The sequence below is a fragment of the Zootoca vivipara genome, chromosome Z1, assembly GCF_965207765.1.
Source record: "Zootoca vivipara chromosome Z1, rZooViv2.hap1.1, whole genome shotgun sequence".
Lineage (NCBI taxonomy): Eukaryota > Metazoa > Chordata > Lepidosauria > Squamata > Lacertidae > Zootoca > Zootoca vivipara.
Window position 1 is genome coordinate 71,982,392 of NC_142583.1, and position 24,851 is coordinate 72,007,242.

General features: G+C 47.9%; 2 protein-coding genes across 3 annotated transcripts in view; one reads left to right on the top strand and one right to left on the bottom strand.

The window, feature by feature from the left end:
- The window catches only part of LOC148687419 (uncharacterized), a 110,154-nt gene that overhangs the window by 39,460 nt on the left and 45,843 nt on the right, over positions 1 to 24,851 (bottom strand). The window lies entirely within an intron of this gene.
- On the top strand, positions 3,608 to 9,154 carry LOC148687420 (uncharacterized). Its single transcript, XM_088660792.1, has 5 exons — positions 3,608 to 3,662; positions 4,264 to 4,350; positions 6,372 to 6,535; positions 7,914 to 8,023; positions 8,848 to 9,154. The coding sequence occupies exons 1-5, from the start codon at positions 3,608 to 3,610 to the stop codon at positions 9,029 to 9,031; spliced, it is 600 nt and encodes a 199-aa protein (XP_088516918.1). The 3' UTR covers positions 9,032 to 9,154.

Here is a 24,851-nt window from a genome sequence, read left to right on the forward strand (position 1 = left end):
TGGGAGTGCAAATCCTCCGGTTTCTTTTGGTCTTATCAAAATTTCCATTTTTATTCTGGCTTTTCCCCCCTGCCAGATGAAGTCAGTTAGGTCTTTTTGCCAATCTTTAAAATAACTCATTCCTATAATTATTGGAATATTTTGAATAAGAAATATTAATTTCGGTAGCACCATCATTTTAATCATTGAAACTTTCCCCCATATTGACAATTTTAATTTATTCCATTTTTCCAAACTCCCCTTAATTTCTTTCCATTTTTTAATATAGTTATCTTTAAATAAATTCGTATTTTTGTTCATAATCCATATTCCCAAATAATTAAACTTTTTTCTATTTTTATTCCTATTGTCTTGCCTAAATTCTCCTTATCCTTTTCGCTCATATTTTTTGTCAACATTTTGGATTCATCTTTGTTTAATTTAAATCCGGAAACTCTACCGAATTCTTTCATTTTAATTAGTGCTTTTGAAATACTTTCTTTTGGTGTTTCTGTAATTATAATTAAGTCATCAGCGAATGCTTTGACTTTGTAGCATGTTGGTCCCAAATTTATTCCTCTTATTTGTCTTTTCTTAATGCTATTAGAAGTGTCTCGAGTATCAAAATAAACAGCAGAGAATTTCGTTGTTTTTTTGAAATTTAACTAATTCTTTCTCTTTTTCTCGAGTTTCAAAATAAACAGCAGAGGCAACAAGGGGCAGCCTTGTCTTGTCCCTCTTTCGATGCTGTAGAACTTCGTCGTTTTTTGGAAACTTAACTAATTCTTTCCCTTTTTCTCTTATTTGTTCGTTTATTTCCCTAATATTTTTCTTTCCCCCCTTTCTTATCCTGCCCATTTCTTGTATTCCGAACCCTCTCATAGACACCTTACTCATTTCCCATATTGCTTTCTTATCAGTTCCCTGACTTTCATTAACTTTGCTCTGATTACCCTTTGTTCTTCTCTCCATATCTCATCATTCATTCTCCACTTCTCCTTGTTATTTTTCTTAAATTTTATTTGTATTGTTATTGGGTTATGATCAGAGATTGATTTATTCAATATCTCAGCTTTTTCTAAATTTAACAATAATTTCCTTGATATCCAAATAGCGTCAATCCTCCCGCCTGATTTTTGTGCATCCGAGTAATGTGTAATGTCTTTCACACTAGGGTTTTTCATTCTCCAGGTGTCATGTAAATCAAAATTTTCAACTAATTGAAAGAACAAAAGAGGAAGTCTTCCTAATCTAATTGCTCTTTCTCTTTGTGTTCTGTCCATTTCTATTGACACCACCCCGTTCAAATCTCCCATGCTTATTATATTCTCTCCCCCAGGGAGAGACAGCCTTAATTCAAAGAACCACTGTTTAATGGAGTAATTAAATAAAAGGACCCTCTGGAAAATTCAGGGTTCATGTTCATCAGAATAGATGGAGAATTTGTGAAGGTTAGCAAAAGTTCAGAGTAATATTTGTGTAATTGTATTGTTCTTAGTTCCACTCAATATTGTAAACATGAGATAGCCAGCAACCCTACAGGAAAAGAAGTGGCCCCAGCCCAGTGGTGGAGCTTCATGCTCTGGCACCGGGGGTGGGGCTGGCGCCCATTCTGGGGGCGGGGTGCACCTGCCAGAGGGTATCAGGGTTGCGCCTCCCAGAGGGGTGGGGCATGCGTTCCAGGGCCGTGGCATGCCTCCTGGGGAGCTTCCCCAGGTTCTGGGGGCGGGGCGCACATTTTGGGGGCGGGGCGGGTGCCTGTGATAGCGCCCCTTGGAACCCGCCGCTCAGGGCAGCCCACCCCTACCGCCCCTATCTTCCTACGCCCCTGCCTCAGCCCAGCATGACTTCGTCACCATACAGAAAATCATTTGGAGTCATGAGGATCTGGGCATTTTATCTTGGCATTTTTTTTAACCTTGTCCAGCTGAGGTTTCAACCTGTGAATTAGCCTTTTGGAGAAAGCGGGAGGCACGTAACCATGGAAGAAATTGCTGTCTTTGAAAAAGCAACTGCATAATTATATGGCTCAACTGCTCTCTTTTCTTGGTAGTGATGAACAGTGAAGTTCAGAACTGAGTCCCTCCATCCCCTGGATCATTTTGTTGGCTTTCCAACTGGCCTAGGGTGCGGGGCCCACACTCACCAGCCCCACTGAAGAAGCTCCTCATGAGGCTAGAGAAACATCGCCCTGCATGGCCCTTTCCACCTAGTCTAGGGGGCCTCAGCTGGACAAGTTTTAAAAAATGCCAAGATAACATGCCCACATCCTCATGACTCCAAATGATTTTCTGTATGCTGATGAAGTTATGCACTCACCAGCCCCACTGAAGAGGCTCCTCATGAGGCCGGAAGAACATTGCCCAGCTGTGGGGCATGAAGGCAGCTGCCCGCACGGCCCTTTCCACCTGTCCTAGGGGGCTGGACCGACACTCACTAGTGTGGGGAGCGTGCGATAAAGAACACAGTGGGAGACAGAATGTATATCCAGAAGGTCGCCCAGAACAAAATCAGGCACCCCCATTTATTGTAAATTTTCAGAACTATCAATGATTAACTAGAGGTGCATCCTTCATCCAATGACAATTGGACAGCTCCAAGAGAGGTGGTGTTCCTGGGTATGTCACATCCTGCCAACACCCTAAAACTCCACCATAGAGGAAGTGCCTGGTCCTCACATATTCCTCAGACCTCTTCCTGTCACATGCCTACTCCTTAAACATCCCCCTCCTCTCCATCTTGTGACTCCTGGTGTTTTTCCAGAACCTTACCACCTTTCCCTTGTTCTCCCTCTGATTTGGGCATGACCCCTCTGGTTCTGTCCTGCTTCTCTTGCTCAAACCCGTTTCTTCCAGATCTGAAAGGTCCACCTCAGCTATCCCTGGATCTGTCATGACCTCCTGCTCTGCTATGTCCCTTCAACCTCTTTCCAGAAACCTGTACTTTTATATTAATGTATTGCATGGCCTCCCACATGCGATGGACAACTTTCCCCACCATCACCTTTAGATGTTAAGGAAGTGAAAAGGAGAGCCATATTTGAAGAAGGAATGAAAACAATTCTCCAATATATAGAAGAAACATTTCCGGATCTTTTTGATGCAGATGGTAAGTCATATGTGACTTTTTGCCTGCTCAGGCGCTCCTTCCACCAAATGGGATTTCTTCTCATTGTTCAGTTGAGAGAAGTTGAAGAGGAATGGGTGGGTTGCCTCAAGCTCATCCTGTTCTTCTCCATAAGCATGGTTTGTCTATCTGGTGTGTTGGTGGGAAAATATATTGGTATAAGAAATAAAATTCCTGGATGCCAAGATCCAAGTTTGAGGCAAGTACCCATTGGTGAAAGAACCCAGCAGAGATTTACAGTCACAAAATATGTAGCAACTGTAAGCATGAAAGTATAGGCTGTTAGACCTTTAAAATAGGCTCTTCCAAGTGAGTTTCCCTCTTCCCTCAGCATAGGGGGAGACCAAATACTTGGTAAGTTAAAGAATGATTTGCTTACAAATTCTTCAAAGGTCAGGTATATGTGCTTCGGAAAAAGTGCACGGTAGGAAAACTTAGGTAGCAACAATGTGGAGGAATGTCCTATTTTCCTACAGGAACTCAAGAGTGGCTCATGAGAAGCATGTGGCTGAGCTTGAGCAACCAGGTCAAACCTCTTCACATGCTGAGCTTCTCAAGTAGCCTGGGGGAAAACAATAGGCTTGAATACCTATTTCTTCCCAATATATCTGAGTTTGGCAGGACAGCATACTCTATGGCTTGAACACCTTAATGCATTATTTAGAGTTCAGCATGTTGGTTACATGAGGCTGATTAACCTACGTTTTGGAGTTGTAGAGGTGGAAGGGATCCCAAGGGTCTTCTAGCTCAACCCCATGCAGTGCAAGAATCTTTCACCCAATGTGGGGTTCAAATCCACAACCCTGAGATTAAGAGTCTCATGCTCTACTGACTGAGCTATCCAGAAGCTCCAGGAAAGGACAGCAGCTGAGTGGATGTGCAAATGTCATTGTTGTTGTTGTTTTTGGAAAGGGCCCAGGTTCAATTTTGAGCATCTCCTGGCAGAGGTGGGAATGACCTTTTCCAGAAGCCCTGGCGAGCCATTGCTAGTCAGCATAGGCAACTCTCATCAAGATTAATGAATGGTCTGAATATAAGGCAGCTTTCTAGGTTCCTATATATGAAAAGTAAATATTAGATATTGAGAAACATGGCTTTTCAGTATCTGTACATGGCTGTTTGAGATCCTCCCGACTTAAATTGTTGCATCTCTCTTAGATATCACAAAATTCAAGAAAGCTGAGAATATATCTGTGGCAATATCCGAAGAGAAAAAGAAAATCAGTGAAATAAAGCAGGCTATTTGTAAGTTACTCTGAAACCACTTTTATTGGTCGAGGTCAAGGTGCCAGAAATTTTGATGCAATAGGAGATTTCTGAACCATTGGGATGGACTTCTCTTTTCCATTACAGGCTATAACAGGCATCCTCAAACTGCGGCCCACCAGATGTTTTGGCCTACAACTCCCATGATCCCTAGCTAACAGGACCAGTGGTCGGGGAAAATGGGAATTGTAGTCCAAAACATCTGGAGGGCTGAAGTTTGGGGATGACTGGCCTAGAACGACCCATTCCTGTGCCAATCCCGTTCTGAAATATCAGTCAGATTAGCGGACCTGGAAACAGAGAATGGGTAGCTCTCTTCAGGTGTTTTAAGTGACCACGTGTGCAGAGGGCTGTAGGGATGAGCATACTAGCTCTGGCCCACTAGGGCTCTTTCCTGTGAAATTGCAGGGTGACATAGGGAAGGTCACAAGTTCTCTATGTACTATATACAAGTTCTCTATTAGGTACAGGATTATAAATAGTATGGGCACAGTCAAAGAGGCCATGTTGTTAAGCCTTTCTGGGCAACGGCTCCATTCCAGTGGAAACCTAGCCGGATGGGTGGGGTATTATTATTATTATTATTATTATTATTATTATTATTATTATTATTATTACGGATGTCTGGTTAATACCATAGTCCTTTGAAGAACAAGCGGGTGTATTAGCATGATGAAATCAGGAGGCTGATTTGGAGGACACAGTTGTCTGTTGAGGCACTTGTCCTAAGGGCCAAATTCTGTGCCTGACTCACGAATCAATGACCAGTCCCCACATGTCCTCCTTTCCATGCTAAGGGAATTCATCCTGAGGAAGGACAGAGGAGCCTGTGAAATACGAAAAAAGTTTTTCCTTTCCCATCTTGTCAGTACTACAGCTTTTGTTTCCTGTGTTTCCTATGGGTTGTTCTAGTTTTTTGGGTATATTACTCTGTACTCAAAAACAGTTCTGAAACAGTCCAGAAGGAATTGGCTACAGGAAGGTCGAATTTCACAGGAGACCTGGTGGAGCTCCCTTGCACCTCTCAGTCTGTGTCTGGTACTTTTGGCTGTTGACCCAAATGTCTTGGAAAGCTGGCTAGTGAATTTTTAATGGGTGCAAAAAGAGAAAGAGGGAAGGAAATGAATGGTACTTCTCAGAACAAATCAGCTATGCGCAGATCTCTGAGCAAAGAGGTTATATGCTGAGACGGCCGCACTCCTGTCAGAAATCATGCTGCAGCATTTGGCAACAACTGCAGGTCAAGCACGAGGGAAGCCTCATCTAGAGCATATTGCAGTAATCCAGTCTTGAGCTGAGCAAATTATGAACTGTTGTGGGAAGGAATCCTGGTCCAGGAATGACCTGTTGAACCAGCTGCAGTTGGTAAAAGCAACTTCTAACCATTGGGGCATCTACCATGGCCCTCTCCTCTACCTTCCCCCAAAAGGGAACATTGGCAACAGCCCATAGCTGTTCCAATCCAAAGGGTTCAGAGTTGCTTTCTTTAGGAGTGGTCACACCACTGCTTCCTTCAATGCAGCAGGGACCACCCCCTCATGCAGCAACGCATTAACCACAATCTGGACCCAGCCAGTCAGCCCCCTCTGATAGATTTGATAAGCCAGGAGGGATTGGAGTTGAGGGGCCGTGTGGTTGGATGCATTGCTGCCAGTACTTTGTTCACGTCAGCTAATTGCATGAGGTGAAACTGGCCCCACAAAACATCCTCTCTAGAGGCACGGGGTTCTTCAACTGGAGATGCAACATTTGGGGAAACCAATGCACTCTGAAGTTGATCCACTTTATCCTTTAAATGCATAGCCAGTGTGTCCTAGTGGGTCTTTGGGGACAATGCTAGATTTTCTTCAGTGGGGTGGTTCCCCCACCCAAGCTGCTCCTGAGGTTCCCCCAATATCAGTGTTTTAAACTCTGCAGTGTCCTACAAGCTGGCTTCTACTAAAACCTCACTTGTCCTTTCTCTCTTTTTATTCCTCACACATTCTGGGCATTGCTCAAAGGTGACATTCAACACAGGTTACGTGAGGAATGGGTTGTTTGGCATGGAGCCCTATATCTATATGACTTCATTGCCACCCCAAGGCCTTGGAAAAAGTGCATACAATACTGCGAAAGGATGAAATACGATACAAAATTGATATGTATTGAAGATGAGTCGGAGCAGGTGAGCAGATCATGGGATAAATTCTTCAGAGACAATGGAGGAGTGTGACTTTGGGGGGAGATTTCAGCGTCTGCTGTGGTTGTGGAGACTGATCAGGGCTGCCTTCCATTCTAACTTACCCCATGGGACTGTCGTGAGGACAAATGGGGAGAGGAGAAGGGCATGCAGCACCTTGAGCTCCTTTGGAGGAAAAGGTTGCATATTAGTGTTAGTATTTATTTATTTATTCCATTTATCAAAAGATTCCTTCATCAAAAGAACCCAGGATGGTGTACAACATTAAAAACACATTATAGAATATCAGTGATAGAAACACAATGAAATAATAAAAAAGCATACTAAACGACAAAGCATACTAAATGACAGCCTAATAATAATAATAATAATAATAATAATGTATTATTTATACCCTGCCCATCTGGTTGATTTTCCCCAGCCACTCTGGGTGGCTTCCCCAGCCACTCTGGGTGGCTTCCAACAGAAATATTAAAATACAATAATAAATAAATAAATAAATATTTTATTATCTGTGGTCTTCATTCTTACTACTATTCTTACTATTAAAATGCAACAATCTATTAAACATTGAAAGCTTCCCTAATAACAGTCCACACAGCCCCACACCTTTACAGGCTATAGATTATTATTTTTCCTAATGCCTAAAGCAGGAGTTGGCAAGGTTTACCTCGCCTGGGCCGGTTCACTCCAGTGGAGATCCCTCCGTGGGCCAGATCTCATGGGCACATGAGCATGCGCGCCTGCGATTTCTGGTGTCTGCGTCTGGGCAGACGTGATTTACGGTGCATGCGCAAACGCGATTTCCAGCGCTGCAGAAGTGAGTCCAAGCAGGAGGCTTGGTTTGGGGGCAGCTTGGGGGCCGGTTAAGCTACCCCCGTAGGCCACTTGCAGCCCACTGGCATTAGGTTGCTGGCCCCTGGCTAAAGGCATGTAATGCTGGCGTCAGGAAAGCCTCTCTGGGAAGAACATTCCATAATTGGGGAGCCACCACAGAAAAGGCCCCATCTCTTTTTCAATGCTCCTAACCTCTCTGGGACATTGAGAAGGGCCTCAGGTGACAAGCACAGAGTATGGTGGGTTCCTAAGGGGAGAGGCGATCCTGAAGTTATTGGATCCTGAGCCATGTAAAGCTTTATAGGTCAACACCAGTACTTCAATTTGGGCCCGGAAACTAATTGGCAGCCAGTGCAGTTGTGCCCTGATTGGTGTTACATGCTCAAACCGTCTTGTTCTGGTGAACAATCTGGCCATTGCATTTTTCACCAGCTGAAGTTTCCTGCTCCTCAATGAGACCAAGACCTAGGCATTTTTGCTCCTTCATGTCCCCCTAATCTAGACTTTCTTCTTTTCTGTGTTGTAGGCCCAAGTTTCAAGCATAGTGACGCCCAGACCGAATGATTATTATATTGGAGTTTCCTTGGTAGGCTCAGAATGGCGCTGCTATCAAAAGGAGTTTATCTTAAGGAACCTGTAAGTCCAAACTCCTCCTCATCTGGGAACTTTCATAACCAATTAGTTTTGGAAGAGAGCCGATATATTTGTGTGTTCATATTGTTCTTTATTATGATGATTTAAAGACTGGGAAATACTACCATCAAATTGCTTGGTGGAGCCGATTAGGACCGTCCTCTTGCAAAAGGATTGTATTAGGATTGTCCTCTCTGTAAGCTGTGCAACTTTGTCACAGGTGAGGCACTGCCTTGGAAAGGAAATGTAGCCTGTATTTTTCCACTGGCCTGCAATCTTCCCTTCAACACTCCAAATAATCAAAATCCTACCATTTATTAATTTATCTGGTTTGCCTATAGGAATATTCCCCCCCCCTTATTTTCCTGAGGAAAGCACAATAAGTGCTTGTAGGATGTACGTGTTTGTGCAGGCTACCACATGATTTGCCTTCCAATCAGACACTAATAATAATAATAATAATAATAATAATAATAATAATAATAATAATACCCTGCCCATCTGCTGGATTTCCCCAACCACTCTGGGCAGCTCACAGCATATATCAAAACATAAAAAAGCAATCATTAAAAACTTCCCGGTACAGGGAATAAAATGAGACTCATCTGGTGTTGGTGGTAGTGCAAGAAAGTGTGTAAGCTCTGACTACAGGGTAAGGCGAGAGGCAGGGGAGTCCTCCAGACCGAAAGAGAATTCTCCTCTGAATGACTTGCTGGGTTACTGCAAAAATAATGAATAAGTGTGTGGAGGATACGCAAGCATTTCATTCTAAGAGGTACACAATAAAGTAAGTATTCAGACTAAATACTTTCTCCTCTCCTTTTCAGCTACTGGGATTCTAGACATCCAAGAACTGAAACCGATAAAGTTACTGGAAAACCAATTCCGAGAAACTGTGTCATCGTCACAAGGAATTGTCCTCACAGTTTTAACTGTTGGTATAATGTTCCCTGCCAAGACTTAAAGCGGTGCCTCTGCAAAATGAAGCCTATGGCAAAGTGGATGAAATAACTGGAAATCTGCCCTCTATGCCACCTTGTCAATCCTGCTATTCTGAGGCTGGAAAAGAGCCATTGTTTTACACCTGCAAAGGCTTAGTTGGGCACTGAAATAAAGTGTGGAAGAATTCAGTAACATCCCATGTATGCTTCTTTTCTTTTCTTTTAATTTTATTTGCTTAACTGAAATAAACAAAAGAAGCAGTCTTCATCATCCATTCATACAAAAGTACACAACAAATCAACTAATTGGGGGGGGGGAATCTAATAAATAGAATAAATAATATCTTCTTAGTTTACATACAACTTCCCATCTACTCCATATTTCACATATTCATTATTAACTTATTGCCAAAACTTGTCAAAGTATAAAGTATAAATAAATATTTAATTACCTGTGGCCTTGATTCTTACTACCAACTACTACAGATGTTATTTGAATGCTACAACAGAGTTTAGACTGCGGCGATTCTTTTTCAAATATATTTTTCAAATATATTTTAAGGACTTAAAGTCTTAAGGTTACACATTGCAACCTGTGGATTTGCCCCATATGGGAGGCAATCCCTGTGCTGCTGTTGGCTGTAAGCCAACAAAGCAGGCCTAGCTGAAAGCAGGCAAAAGGAAAGGAGAAAGAGAAAAAAGGGAGGGAGCGCTGTGTGACTCATCCTTTTGTTACCTGGACAGGTAAGGTCATGCCCACCTCTGCTCACATGCAAAAGGAAGGATGCTCCAGGCCAGGAGGAACAGGAAGTTTGGACTGCTAGACCAAACATTCCCTTGCATGTCCATTCTAGCATTACAAGGAACATTGTACTTGACTGCTACCCGTGGATCACATCCCACACACCCCTTCTCAGGCAATACCACATTTTACAAATACACACTTGTATTAAAACACTTAAGAGTCCCAGCTTGACACATACTGTAGGCTCTGGAAACTTTCTTTTGGAAGGGGCTTTGTCAGCAGTCATCTCTTTTGTCTTTGGTTGAGAAGAAATGAGCCGTCCTCTTATCTCTCAACTTGGATTCTGAGGCAGAGCAAGATGGGTGCAGTTGGTGCAGCCCGCCCTGGGTGCCATCCCTAACGGGGGTGACATTCGGCGCCGCACCAGCCCACCCACCCGCGACTCCCAAGAGTCGGGGGAAGGAGGAGGAGCTGTGCTGCTTTGCCAGCGGCATTCCCCCCTTCCCCTTTCATTTTCCGGGCAGGCGGCACAAGCACCGATGAGCCAAAGAGAAGGGGGGCTGCTTCTGCTTCTGGGCAAACAGAGGGGCAGGGGCATGTGGAGCAGCAGGCTCCTCTCTGGTGGCCTCGGAGCTCCAAGCTTCCCCTCCTCTCTCCCACCTCCCCTTTGCTCCTTCATTCACAGCTTCGGAGAGCGCAAGGGCTACTGCTGCTGCAGGCCTGGCTAAAATCAGCTGCCGCAGCCACTTGCCTGACAAGCAACAGCCCTCTTGGCTCAGGGGGCTCCATTGCACAAGACCCAGCTCAGCTTTGGGGCTGCCAGCACTGCTACTGCTGAGCGAAAGATGCATCAAGGTTGCAGGGCTCAGACTGGGGGCCTGGTAGGGACCCCAATATCTCCTGCAATGCTTTTGCAAAGTTTTTTTGCAGATAAAGTCACTCAGATTCGGAGAGAGGTAGACTCCACCGTGGGAGCAGGGCCGGGGCGGGAGAGTGCTGGAGCGCTGTCTAGTCATGTTTCATGGAATCAATTCCAATCTGTTACCTCCGAGGATGTGGACAGGCTGCTTGGACGAGTGAAACCGACCACCTGTCTCCTTGACCCTTGCCCATCCTGGCTAATAAAAGCGAGCCGGGAAGGGCTGGGCGATGGGCTCCGCGGGGTGGTTAAATGCTTCTCACTATGAGGGAGTATTCCCAGACCTGCTGAAAGAGGCGGTCATTAAACCGCTTCTTAAAAAAACATCTTTAGACCCGGCCAATATGGTCAACTATCGCCCAGTCTCAAATCTACCACTCTTGGGCAAGGTGATTGAGCAAGTGGTTGCTGAACAACTCCAAGCACGCCTGGAGGATGCGGACCATTTGGATCCCTTCCAGTCGGGATTCAGGCCTCATCATGGGACTGAAACTGCCTTGGTCGCACTGGTTGATGATCTCCGGCAGGCTAGGAACAAAGGTGAGAGCTGTTTCCTAGTTCTGCTGGATCTCTCAGCGGCCTTTGATACAATCGACCATAACACCTTCCTGGACCGTCTAGAGGGGTTGGGAGCTGGGGGGACTGTCATACTGTGGTTTCGCTCCTTCCTCCGGGGCCATGTTCAGAAAGTGGTGGGGGGGGATGAGTGTCCTCTCCCCCATGCTTTTTAACATCTACATGCAGCCGCTGGGAGAGATCATCAGGGGGTTTGGGCTGGGTGTTCATCAGTATGCGGATGATACCCAGCTCTACCTCTCCTTTAAATCAGAACCAGTGAAGGCAGTGAAGGTCCTGTGTGAGTGCCTGGAGGCGGTTGGAGGATGGATGGTGGCTAACAGATTGAGGTTGAATCCTGGCAAGACAGAAGTACTATTTGTGAGGGACAGGAGGTGGGCAGGTGTGGAGGATTCCCTGGTTCTAAATGGGGTAACTGTGCCCCTGAAAGACCAGGTGCACAGCCTGGGAGTCATTTTGGACTCACAGCTGTCCATGGAGGCGCAGGTCAATTCTGTGTCCAGGGTGGCTGTCTACCAACTCCATCTGGTACGCAGGTTGAGACCCTACCTGCCCGCAGACTGTCTCTTGTGACTCCTTTTTCTCCTCGAGGCCCCGGCGCGCCGTGAGGTGGGAAATCCCAGGCCTCTGGGCCCCGGGGTTTCACCTAATCGGCGGTTGATGGGCGGTCGGGTGTCCTTAATTTTAATTTTAACCTGCCGCGCTCGTGGGGAGGGGGCGCGCGGCCTCTCGGCCGGTCTACCAAGCACCCCATGGCAGCGGCAGCAGCGGTCTCGGCGACCCAGAAGCCGCTCAGGCAGCGCGAACTCGCCGGCCGCCCCTAAGAGCTCCGTGGTGCTGTGGCAAGTGCCATGATGCCTCGCCGGAAGTCCGTCAGCATGTGTTTATGAGAAGGACAGGATACGGATCTTCCTTATATGTACTTGTAACCTATGACCCCCTTGCGTGTGCACACTTACAGAGGAGGGGGAAGGAGCCCAAGAAGTGTATAAGAATCTTTGCAAATTTGTCTTTCTTTACTCTTGTCGTGAAGGTGATCATCAAGAGTCTCTTAAATTTAAGAATTAAATTCTTTCTCTGAATTCAGCCCTCGAAGTCGTCATTGACTGTCTTTGTCCCTGCCTGGGCACAACTTAAGGACCCTTATTAGCCAATAAGGCTACACACCCAGCCCATACCCCCTGATGATCTCTCCCAGCGGCTTCATATAGATGTTAAAAAGCATGGGGGAGAGGACAGAACCCTGAGGCACCCCACAAGTGAGAGCCCAGGGGTCTGAGCACTCATCTCCCACCACCACTTTCTGAACTTGGCCCAGGAGGAAGGAGCGGAACCACTGTATAACAGTGCCCCCAGCTCCCAACCCCTCTAGACGGTCCAGAAGGATGTTATGGTCGATGGTGTCAAAAGCTGCTGAGAAATCCAGCAGAACTAGGAAACAGCTCTCACCTTTGTCTCTAGCCCGCCGGAGATCATCAACCAGTGCGACCAGGGCCGTTTTAGTCCCATGATGAGGCCTGAATCCTGACTGGAAGGGATCCTGACCTGCAAGCTCCCAGCTCTTTTACTTAATCTATACCTTTTTTAAGCTGTTGTCCTCTCCCCCTCAACCTCTTTTACCCTAGCTTTATATCATTCACTCCACCTTAATACATAAGAATACCTTTTAAAACCTTCCCCAGACACTTGACCTCCCTTACATATCCTCTCCTTATTGTTACTTCCCACCCCCTCTTTTGTTTTCTGTCCTCTTTTCTCTCTTTCTCTCTTTCCTTTTCGGTTCCTTCTTTCCCCCTTTTAAATCAACCCCCCCCCCTAGTCTGTTTATCAACTTGTCTCCAATAGGGAAACCTTTCCTCCCATCCATCACCCCCCTTTACAACAAACACCCCTGTTATACCTTTATCTTACTCCCTTCATTCCAATACATAAACCTTCCCCTTAAACCCCTTCCCAGTCACACAATTCCCCTTTAATAATCTCTTCCCTATCTCCCCCCCCATCTCACTTCTCATCCCCACCCCACCCCTACTCTAGTTTTATACCCTCTTTGTTTGCTGGATTGCTCATTTGCTCGTTTTTTAATCTGCCAAACAATCCTCAAACCAAAAACGTCAAGGAGATGAAGGTGTCACCAACTAAAAAGATGGTAAAAAACATTGAGACCGCAACACCTCCTCAAAATGACGAAATATTGCAACACCTAAGAGAAATGGAAGAGAGGATGACAAGGAAATTGGAAGCTGCAGTGGAAAATGCAACGACCCCTATACAGCTACTAATCAGCAATCTTACCTCCAGAGTGGAAGCTCTAGAAAAGAAGAATCAACTGCAAGAAAGAACAATAGAGCAATACCGGGATGAAACCGCATGTATGAATAAGAAATTGTACGAACTGGAAAGAGAAAACGAAGAACTGAAAATTAAGCAAGCAGACATTGAAGTCCGAAACAGACACTGCAACATCCGCTTCCGCAACTTTCCAGAAAAAGCAGGGGAGAAAAGCCCAGCAGACCTAATTGTGAGCTGGTTGAAAGATACAATCCCAAATCTGACACTCAAGGTATCCGATCTGGAGAGGGCACACAGAGCTCTAAAAGCTATGCCGAAACCTAATGCCCACCCAAGAGACATCATAGTGTGCTTTTCACGCTACAGAAAAAAAGGAGGAGATATGGAACAGCCTCAGAAACTCAACCAACCTCCAATACAAAGACAATTCCATATTGGTCCTACAAGATTTATCCAAGGACACCCTAAATCGGAGAAAAAGCCTACATCCATACACTCAGCTTCTTCAGCAAAAAGGGATTCGGCACCGTTGGGGCTTTCCCTTCCATCTCATTGTGGCGTGGCAACAGATACAACACAGTACGTGGCTACCAACGAAACGGAAGCTCAACAACTATTGAGGAACCTTGGACTCGACCCTCCATCGGATCAGCAACAGAAAGACCTACCAAGTGACAGCCGAGATCAAGAAAATGGAATAACAGTAAATGAATGGATGGAAGTAAAGAGGAGAAAGAGACAACAGAAGCAACACATCAAGACGCGTCGATACAACCATCTACCATCGCGCACAAAATCACTCTACCGAACATTCTCCACAGGATGCCAGACCATGATCAACTGAACCAAAACATCACTGAGGAACAACCCAACAACAACAACAATCACAGCTGAATGAAGCAACCGGAAAACATCTCGAACAGCAGAACTGGTGATTCCCCTCCCCTCCCTCCCCCCTCCCCATAGGCCTTAAACATAGCTAACATCATCAATACCCCCCCTACACCACACCTCCATAGAACCTACCCCCATCCCAACCCCACCCCGACACCAGTCCAGACAACCACAATCACATTCCCCATCAACCACAACCCATATCTCCAGAATCCCTTTCATACCAAACAAGAGAAAAACAACTCCCCCAACATCCATAACACAACCCACTATCAGGCTAAAACATGATACCTATTCAACAACATGGTGGCACCAGAGCGCGCCAACACATACACACACTCTAACACACCAGTGATGTTGCTATTAACATTGGCAACATTGCTCACGAACCTTATGCCTGACACTAACATTACAAAAGTACTCTACACCGTCTCGCTGGTCACCCCCTGTCGCAAACGACGAAGGGGAAGGCCTGTCCTTTAGTACAGCCTTTCACATCAGCCAAGACCCAGGACCAACCGGCTAATCGCCAAAAGGTCCAAAATACCCCAAACGAACACCTATATAACTACATATAGGAAACCCTCTATAATTTACCCCCTACTCCTTAACCCGATTCTAATTCTAATCCCATTGGACCCCCACCCACCACACCATAAGTCAGTGCAACCCCAATGGTTCAGTACACAACACGAAGTGAGGGACATAGGACAACCCAGACGGGTTGGCAAGGAACTATCCTACAGAATAAATAAACAAGATGGCTAGCTTAAAAGCAATCACATTAAATGTGAGGGGGCTGGGAAACCCCATCAAGAGAAAACGTATCACCTCATACATAAATACCATGAAACCACACATCACCTTTCTAAAAGAAATACACAACCCACCCATAGGGAAGCTCCTGAATGATCCTCGCTTTAGTCAACAATGGGTGGCACAAGGCTCAGGAAAGGCCCGCGGAGTAGCTGTAATACTTAGTAGGGACCTAAATTTCAATGCTACAACAGTCCTAAAGGACAAAAAAGGCAGATTCATTTTCATTAAAGGAATACTAAATGGCAAAATTAAACTGACAATCGGCTCACTATATGGCCCTAACTCGAGAAAACTCGAATTCTTTCAAAAGACACTAAACAAGTTCCTTTCTTTCTCTGAGGGGGAAGCAATCCTAGGTGGTGACTTTAACTTAAATATGAAAGGCATAACTCTAAAAAACACCCATCCTACAAATTCACAGGCAACCCTCCTCAACAAATACCCCCCAACAAATAGGGGCTCTTACAAGTTGCTAAAATTGTTGAAAAACAGGGGTCTTTACGACATTTGGGGCAAACACAACCCGGGAGACACCACCCACACATTCCAGTCCGGACGCCATGGTACAACGTCCAGACTGGACAGCATCCTGCTCACGATTTAAAACGGGGCTCCACGGGGTGACGCATTATCTGGATGATTTTTTTATCTGTTCCGCGCACGATTCTGGCGACTGCATCGCCATGATGCAGGCCTTTGCGGATCTCACCAATGAGCTCAGTGTTCCTTTGGCTGCGGACAAAACTGAGGGCCCCACCACGCAGCTTACGTATCTGGGTATCGTTTTGGATACTGTGTCACAGACTTCCAGCCTGCCCGCAGCAAAACTTTCCAAATTAAGGGAGGTCATACATTGTCACAGTGGCCGGAGCAGGCTACTTCAGAGAAACGATGCTACGCAGCTCTGCATTTTATTACTTTATTGGTGCTGCGTATTTACAGTGCTGAAGTCATTGCTATTTACACGGAACGATGGGGTCATTATGTTGCAGAACCTCCGAATGGCTTTTGGCGCGTCTTTCCCCAACACAAAAGCCTTGGAAGACCCATCCTCTTTCCCCTCCTCTTTCTGCGTAATTCCGGAGTTGGGGGGATGGGTCTCCCCCCCTTATTTGCCCCTTCCTGTCCCACCTGGGACCCTGGCTCCGCTACCTTCCCTGAGCCTCGGACACGACTTCCTGCTTCCTCACTGGAATCGGAGCTCCCTCTGCTTTCCCCTGTGCTCGGGGATGGGCTTGAACTCAGGAGGGGAGGGACTTCGCGATATCCCCTGTCCCTCACATCCACCCCCCTCCCAAGCTCTCCTTCTCCCCTCCCCAAGTCCCCTCCAGGTGTCGGTGACGACTCGAAGCCTAAGAACTCAGTACTTTCCGAACCCGTTGGTGTGAACACCTCCCCCCAGTCCTGCGAGCCCCCCCTTCCGCCTGGGAGGACTGGAATCCCAAAAAGTCCGTGGCGTCCGAGCTAGTGGGGGTAAAAATGTGCTGCCAATCGGCTTCTTCCTCTGACTGGGTGGATCTCGGTGACACCCATACCTCGTCTTCTGGTTCCTCAAACTCCGCTTCCCAGCGCCATGGTGAACTGCTCTCCCGTGCTTCCCCCTCCTCCCCCTCCCTTTCCATGTGCCAGGGCTTGGGTCTGTGGGGAAAGAGGGCGTGAAATTCTTCCACCAAGAATTTCTCCTGTATCTGAGTGGCTGGGACCCATTCATTCTGAGACGGTGGAGCGTCCTCCCATGCCATGAGGTACTCCAGGCCCCCCACCCCTCTCCGTGAATCAAGGATGGCCGTGGCCTCATTGAGTTGCTCCCTGCCTCCCCTCTCCCCCCCCTCCCTCGGGTTTGTTCGCTGCCTCTGAGCCTGCTGCTTTCCCTGTACGGCGACAGCAGCGATCTATGAAACACTGGGTGCACCCTCATTTCCTCTGGCAGTGCCAGTCTGAAGGCCACTGGGTTGACCTGTTGCGTGACCGTGAAGGGGCCCAACCGTCTGGGCGCCAGCTTTTTGCACCTCCCTCTGATGGGAAGGCCCTCCGAGGACAACCAAACCTTGTCCCCCACCCTGATGACCTCCCCTTGTCGCCTGTGGCGATCTGCCCCCTTCTTGTACGCTTCCTTGGCTCTCTCCAAGTGTTCTCTGAGCTGCTGGTGTACCGTCTCCAGTTCCTCTGCCCAATCCTCAGCCTGCGGGTCCCCCTCCTCCTCCTCCCCCTCCCTCTCTGGGAAAGATCGGAGGTCCCGCCCATAATTGGCCTTAAAGGGCGACACCCCTGTGGAGACGTGCACTGCATTATTGTAGGCAAATTCTGCCAGTGGCAGGCGATCCACCCAGTCTGTTTGCCTCTGGCTGAAGTAGCATCTCAGGTACTGCTGCAGAATGGCGTTGACCCTCTCCGCCTGTCCATTGGTCTGCGGGTGTCTAGCCGTCGACAAGCTGACCTCCACCTGCAGGAGGTTCATGAGCCGCCGCCAGAACCTGGAAACAAATTGGCGGCCTCTATCCGAAATAACTCGTAAAGGTAATCCATGCAGTCTGAAGACGTGGTCAACAAACAGTTTGGCTGTCTCTTCTGCAGAGACCGCTCTGGCACACGGTATAAAGTGGCACATTTTGGACATAAGGTCCACCACCACCAACACTGCGGTCTTGCCTCTGGAAGAAGGCAGATCTGTGATGAAGTCCATGGACACCACTTCCCACGGCCTGTGTGGTGTGGCTAAGGGCTCCAGCAATCCTGCTGGCGCTGCTCTGACCACCTTTGCCCGCTGGCAGGTGTCACAGCCCCGTACATAGTCTCGAACATCTTCCCGCACCCCTGGCCACCAGAAGTGTCTCATGACCAGGTGAGCGGTTTTGTCCCTTCCAAAATGACCCGCCGTTGGGTTGTCGTGCAGCTGCTGGAGGACCTTACGTCTAAGCTGGGTGGTGGGCAGGTACAGTGCACCCTTGTAGAAAAGCAGCCCCCTGCGTTCTGCAAAGTCTTTTGCCTGCTCCCTCCCCCCTCTCAGTTCTCTGAAGATGCGGTTGGCAAATTCATCCGCTGCCGTTAGTGCTGTGAGTTCTGCCTCGCTCACCACTGCTGCTCCGCAGGACCATGCTGACGGGGGGAAAATGTGCCTGGGTGCCGGTGGCGCCTCCTCCTCCATGTACTCCGGTTTGCAGGAGAGGGCATCCACCCTGACATTCTGCTCCCCCGGGATGTAGTGGATGGAGAAGTTGAAGTTCGAGAAGAACTCTGCCCACCGTATCTGCCGCTGGTTGAGCACCCTGGCAGTTCTCCAGAACTCCAGGTTCTTGTGGTCTGTGCACACCTGGATGGGGTGCTTGGCGCCCACCAGGAAGTGTCTCCAATGCTGGAACGCAGCGTGGATCGCAAGAAGTTCCCTATCAAACACCGTGTAGTTGCGCTCTGGCTGGGTCAGCTTCCTGGAGAAGAAGGCACAGGGTCTCCACTCTCTGTTGGCGTCCAGTTGCAACAAAATGGCGCCCACAGCTCTATCTGAAGCATCTGTCTCAACGCGTAGGGGCGCATCCTGTACCACGTGGAACAGGTTCTGGTCTGAGGCGAAACCCTCTTGAGGCTTTCAAACGCTGCTTGCGCCTCAGGTGTCCACCTGAACTTCTGCTTGCCTCTCAGGCAGTCAGTGATGGGAGCCGTAACGCGAGAGAAGTTCTTGATGAACTTCCTGTAGAAGTTGGCGAAGCCTAGTAGGCGTTGGGCATCTTTGCGCGTCCTGGGGCTGTGCCAGTCCAGGATGGCCTGCACCTTGTCCTTGTCCATCGCCAGCCCCTTGTCTGACAGCTTGTAGCCCAGGAAGTCCACCTCTTTGGTGTGAAACTTGCACTTCTCCAGCTTCACATACAGGTGGTTCTCCTTCAGGCGCTGCAACACCTCCCTGACATCTTTCACATGCTGCACTGGGTCATTGGAATAGATAAGGATGTCATCTAGGAAGACCAAGCAGTTCTTGAAGAGGAGGGACCCCAGGACGTGGTGCATGAAGGCCTGGAAGCATGCTGAGCCCCCTTGCAACCCGAAGGGCATCACCAGATATTCAAAAGAGCCCAGAGGCGTGAACATCGTGGTTTTCCATTCATCGCCTTCCCGGATCCTGATCAAGTTGTACGCCCCCCTCAGGTCTAGCTTGGTGAAAACCTTGCCCCTGCGCGCCGCTGTCAGGAGATCATCCACTCTGGGCATGGGGAAAGCCACTGGCTCTGTTACTGAATTCAGCCGTCTAAAATCCACCACAAGACAGCGCTGTTGCGTGTCTTTCTTGTCCACCCAGAAGACCGGGGTGCCCCCTGCTGCCTTGCTTTCTCTGATGAACCCCCGCTTGAGGTTCTTGTCGATGAAAGCGCGCAGATCCTCCAGTTCCTGATCTGACATGGCGTACAGCTTGGCTGGGGGTATAGTTGCCCCTGGCACCAGGTTGATCTGGCAGTCAAAAGGCCTGTGTGGGGGTAGGTGGTCGGACTCCGCTTCGCTGAAGACCTCCTGCAGGTCCCAGTACGGCTTGGGGATCGCCTCACCCCCTTTGACGTGCATGGTGGCCACCGTGGCTATCGGAGGCCCCTCCCCTGGTTGGTGCTGCATGCAGTGTTCTAGACAAAAGTCCGATCCAAACGTGATGCATCTCTGGTGCCAACTGATGGAGGGGTCGTGGCGCGCCAGCCAGCTCATGCCCAAGACGATGGGGGGGTCTGAGATGGTGGTGACGTTGAATGCCAGTGTCTCTGAGTGCCTTCCCACCGTCATTCTCATGGGGGGGGTTTGATGAGTGATGGCCCCTCCCAGCAACTCTCTGCCGTCAATGGTGGCTACGTGCAGGGGAAAATCCAGCTGCAGAAGCTGGATCTGGTGCTCTTCTGCAAAGTTTCTCGAGAAGAAGTTGGCTGAGGCACCACTGTCAATTAGGGCAAGGACCGTCAGGGGATAGCCATTTGGGAGCGTTAGCGTCACTTCTAGAACCACTCCTGCTCTGGGAGGGGTGGGCTGGCTCTGCTCCTCGCTGCGCGGGTGGGTGGGCTGGGGCTGTTGTCTGCTGACTGCGCCTGGCTGCTGCCCCTTGTCTCCTGCAGCCAGGCTTTCTCGTTTCCCTGTTGTGGTGCTGCGTCAGTGGGGGAGGGCACTACTGTTCCCGCCTTTCCTTGCCACTCCCTGTGATGTGGGCAGTCTCTGACGAGATGCTGGGGGGAGTTGCAGAGAAAGCAATTCCCGCCCCTTCCCTCCTTGCGTCTTGGCGCCGCTGGGGTTTGAAAAGCCCGCGCGCGCGCGCGCTATCAATCTGCATGGGTTCCTGGTCCTGGCTGGCCCCAGGCGTGGCTTGAAAGGGTTGTTGGGGGAGTGGCTTCTCCTGCAACCGTGGGAACCAAGCCCGCTTTGTGCGCGTTGCTTGCTTGTCGCTCCACCGGGATTCCTGTCTCACCCCCACCGCCAGAGCCGCTTTGCTCAGCTGATCCATATTACTGGGCTTTGGACCTCTCGAGAGCTCATCCTTCACCTCCTCATGCAAGCCCAAGTAGAACGCCGCTTGCATTGGGGCTGACTCAAGTTCCCACCCCAGTCTGTGCACCAGCATGGTGAATTTCGCCCAATATTCGCGAACTGTCATTTTTCCTTGGCGTAAATTATGAAGTTCCTCCTTAGTCTGGTCCATATGACTATCGGACGAATACATAGTTTGCAAAGCTTCTAGAAATAGTTTGACATTTTTCATGCAAGGATTCTTTGTTGCGATTAACGGTCTTAGCCACTCCCTGGCTGCCCCGGTAAGGTGCTCCACAATAAACGCTACCCTGTGCTCATCATCAGGGAAGTCAGCATGGTGCAGCTCAAGAGCATACACAATCTCAGTCTCAAAGCCCTGATATTCCCTCGGGTCTCCATTGAACTTGCTTACTAGGGTCCCGGCTCTCCTTCCTGGCAGCACTTGGACTTGGGGGGCCCCTCCCGCCTTGTTTTTCTCTGCATCCAGCTTGTTTTGGAGGTCTACCGCCACCGCCCTTAATTGCTGCTCTCTTTCCTGAAGCGCTCTCACCTGTTCCGCAAGTTGTAGCCGGTCGTCCTGGACCTTCTTTGTTTCTTCTTTAGCTGCCTTTAGTTCCCCCTGCGCCTGCTGCACCAGCTGCTGCAGGTCTTGCTGGGCTTTCTCCGCGATCTGCCGCCATTTCTCCGCCTCTGACACACTCATCCCGGCAACTCCAAAGTAGCCCAAAAAAAAGATTCGGAGGTTGCTGTCACAGTGGCCGGAGCAGGCTACTTCAGAGAAACGACGCTACGCAGCTCTGCATTTTATTACTTTATTGGTGCTGCGTATTTACAGTGCTGAAGGCATTGCTATTTACACGGAACGATGGGGTCATTATGTTGCAGAACCTCCGAATGGCTTTTGGCGTGTCTTTCCCCAACACAAAAGCCTTGGAAGACCCATCCTCTTTCCCCTCCTCTTTCTGCGTAATTCCGGAGTTGGGGGGATGGGTCTCCCCCCCTTATTTGCCCCTTCCTGTCCCACCTGGGACCCTGGCTCCGCTACCTTGCCTGAGCCTCGGACACGACTTCCTGCTTCCTCACTGGAATCGGAGCTCCCTCTGCTTTCCCCTGTGCTCGGGGATGGGCTTGAACTCAGGAGGGGAGGGACTTCGCGATATCCCCTGTCCCTCACATCCATGATATCCTGTTGCCCAAGAAGGTGACCCTGAGGCAGCTGCAATCACTGCTGGGTCATCTTAACTTCGCCTGTAAGGTGGTGGCGCCTGGACGCCCCTTCTGTGCTAGGTTGAACAAGCGTACCGTTGGCCTGCATTCACCGCATCATCATTTGCGGTTGACGCAGGATGAAAAGGCGGGTCTCCTGATGTGGCTGGAATTTCTGGATAGTTTTAATGGTGTGTCATTGTGGCAAGACGTTTTGAACCTTCACAATGACTTCCAAGTTAATTCAGATGCAGCTGGGTCCCTCGGTTTTGGCCTATTCTGGAATGGACGATGGTGTGCGCAACGCTGGCCCTTGTCCTGGCAGAACTCTGAAGTTACGCGCGATCTAATGTTCCTTGAGTTTTTCCCCATAGCGGTGGCCGTCCATATTTGAGTGAATGACTTCAAGGACCACAGGGTGTGTTTCTGGTCGGACAACTTGGCCGTCATGAACGTTTTAGCGAAGCAATCCTCCAAATCGCCTAGGGTATCCGCCCTTCTCTGGGCCTTTGTATTGCAATGTCTTCGATTTAACATAATTTGTTAAGCCCGTTTCATGCCGGGGGTCTCTAATGACATTGCTGACGCCCTGTCCCGTTTTCAGATGGAGCGGTTCAGGTCGCTGGTTCCGGACGCCTTGCCACAGCCGGAGTTTTTCCCGGATCGTCTTTGAAACCTTGGCAGCTGCTAGTTTTGCAGGGAGTTGCAGCCTCAGTTTCCCCCTCCACTTTGCGGACTTATCAGAAGGCGTGGACTGACTTTTTAACTTATCGTCAGCAGTCCATTGCAGTTGAGGTTTCCGCACGGCCTTCTTCGTCCCAGGTGCTACAGTATTTGGCGCACCTTTTTCAATTGGGTAGAGCAGCTATAACCATTAAGTTACAGTCTGCTGCAATTTCATTTTTTGGTAAATGACTTTTTAATAAGGACCCTTGCGCTAAATTTATGGTTCGCAAAGCCATGGAGGGGTGGGGTAGCTGTAAGTTATGATCCCTTATTACAGCTGCAACAGGCGAGAAAACCCCACCTTCAGGCTGAATTCTGGTCTACCGTCATTGCCGATCGGCGAGAAATTCCTGAGCTCCGGGAATTTCTGGCGCAGTGAAGGGGGGAGCCACAAGAGCGCTGCGGCCCCCAGAAGAACCTCAGATTGAGCTTTCTGAGGACGTGGGGACTTCACTGCACCCCAAAACGACTCCTCTGCTCCCTGGTAAGCTCTATTAAGAGTCCCGAGAGCAAGCGGAGTGCAGATGGGGATGCCTGAGTCCAATCGCTGCCTTCATTGCGTGAAGCTCCACACCGGCGAACTTTTGAGCTGTGGATTCTTCACAAAATAAGAAGATTGGAGAACATTTGGTCACCGTGAGTAAAGGAAAAGGCTTGATAAATTTTTAAAATTATAAATTTGAAGGAATTGGTCACGGGAGGAGATTTAAAATCGGAAGTCGGTCTCCCCCACTGAGTGAAGTGAGAAGCAGTTAATTTACCTGAAGTGGGAAAGATTGACAGGGAGTTTCAAATTCCCAAAGATTGTACCTAAATTCTCCCCTTGAGGTAGGGTAAAGGGGAGAAGGGTTGTCCTGAAGAAAAATCCCTGTAAAAGACACATTTTGGACTGGGGAAAGCTTCCCTGTAGGTCGGAATTGGGATCCTGGAGGGATCAGAGAGCCGCCATTATGATGTCATAAAAGGACGGCATGTGTTTACCTTTTTGAGGTTGTGAACTGTCAGAAGTGAAGAGATCATAAAATATATGACAGTGAATGCCAAATGTTCTCTTCATAAATGCATATGAAAGTATAAATGTATGAACAAGAATTCAAAATGCTAAATTGTATCCACTTTGGACATAACTTTTGTTTCTGAAGAATGGAGATCTAAACTGTGCCATTTCCTGCTTTACAACTCTGGCTGAGCCCATGAAATTTGAGACGTGCAAGATGCCAGTAGACACAGTAACACCTGACTAGGGGGCGACAGAGTGGAAGTGGAGTGAGGAGTAATATTGGATGTTACTTTCTGACTGATTAAGATAGTCCGAAACTGGATTGATTTATGGAACTGTCTGTGCCGTCTGGGAGACTCCAAGTCCGGGGGAGGGGGGGCTGAAGTAGATGTAAGTGTTTAAATGTTATTAGGATAGAAGAGGCAATGTTTGAATTCATGGATATTTTTGGGAATTAATTTTAGGCTAAGTGGTGAAATAGAAGATAGATGATTGGGAAATTAATTATAGGTTAGGAATAATTGATTTTATTGATTAGGAATAATTGAGAGAAAATGAAGAAGAAGAAGAAATGTTAAACAAATTGAGGAAGATGGAAATGTATAAATGATTTAAGATATAATGATTTAAGATATAATATGAAAATTGCTTAAGATGGAGTTAAAAATGGACCCACTGAGGGGGGAATTGAGGAAGTCTACAATGTTAAGTATAAAGAAAGATTGTTGTTATTGTTTTGTTTTTTATTTTATTTTAAGTTTTTATCTTTTTGTCTTTTTGTCTTTTTTGCTTTTTTGTATTTTGTATTTTTGCTTTCTCTTTATAAAATGAATAAATATTTTTTTGGGGGGGGACTCGCCTCCAGATGAGTGCAGTTTTTATACCTGCGGTTGTGTGGGATTCTGGATACTTAGAGGTTTAAAACATTGAGGTTCGGGTGCAAATACATCTACATTTGATAGGTGAAGTAAGTGTAAAATTCTTGATAGTATACAAGAGGAGATGTTATGTCCAGATTCCAGGGAAACAATGGAATTTGGGGTCAGTGTGAGGCAATAGTTACTTTTCTCTCTATTACACGCTTGATTTCGAAGGTGAGCCTTATGAGGAAGGAAGGATAGAAAAAAGAAATCATGATCAGAGGATCCCCCACTGGGGGACTAATTAACTCCATCTTCACTATTACAATAAAGAGAATGCCAAAAGATAAGATATGATAAGAT

What these genes read in the sequence shown, in the direction of transcription:
- LOC148687420 (XM_088660792.1), top strand. Translation starts at nt 3,608, where the DNA reads ATGTGGCTGAGCTTGAGCAACCAGGTCAAACCTCTTCACATGCTGAGC. An exon ending in TCACATGCTGAGCTTCTCAA is followed by an intron (nt 3,663 to 4,263) that starts GTAGCCTGGGGG and finishes CATCTCTCTTAG; the next exon opens with ATATCACAAAATTCAAGAAA. An exon ending in TTGAAGATGAGTCGGAGCAG is followed by an intron (nt 6,536 to 7,913) that starts GTGAGCAGATCA and finishes TCTGTGTTGTAG; the next exon opens with GCCCAAGTTTCAAGCATAGT.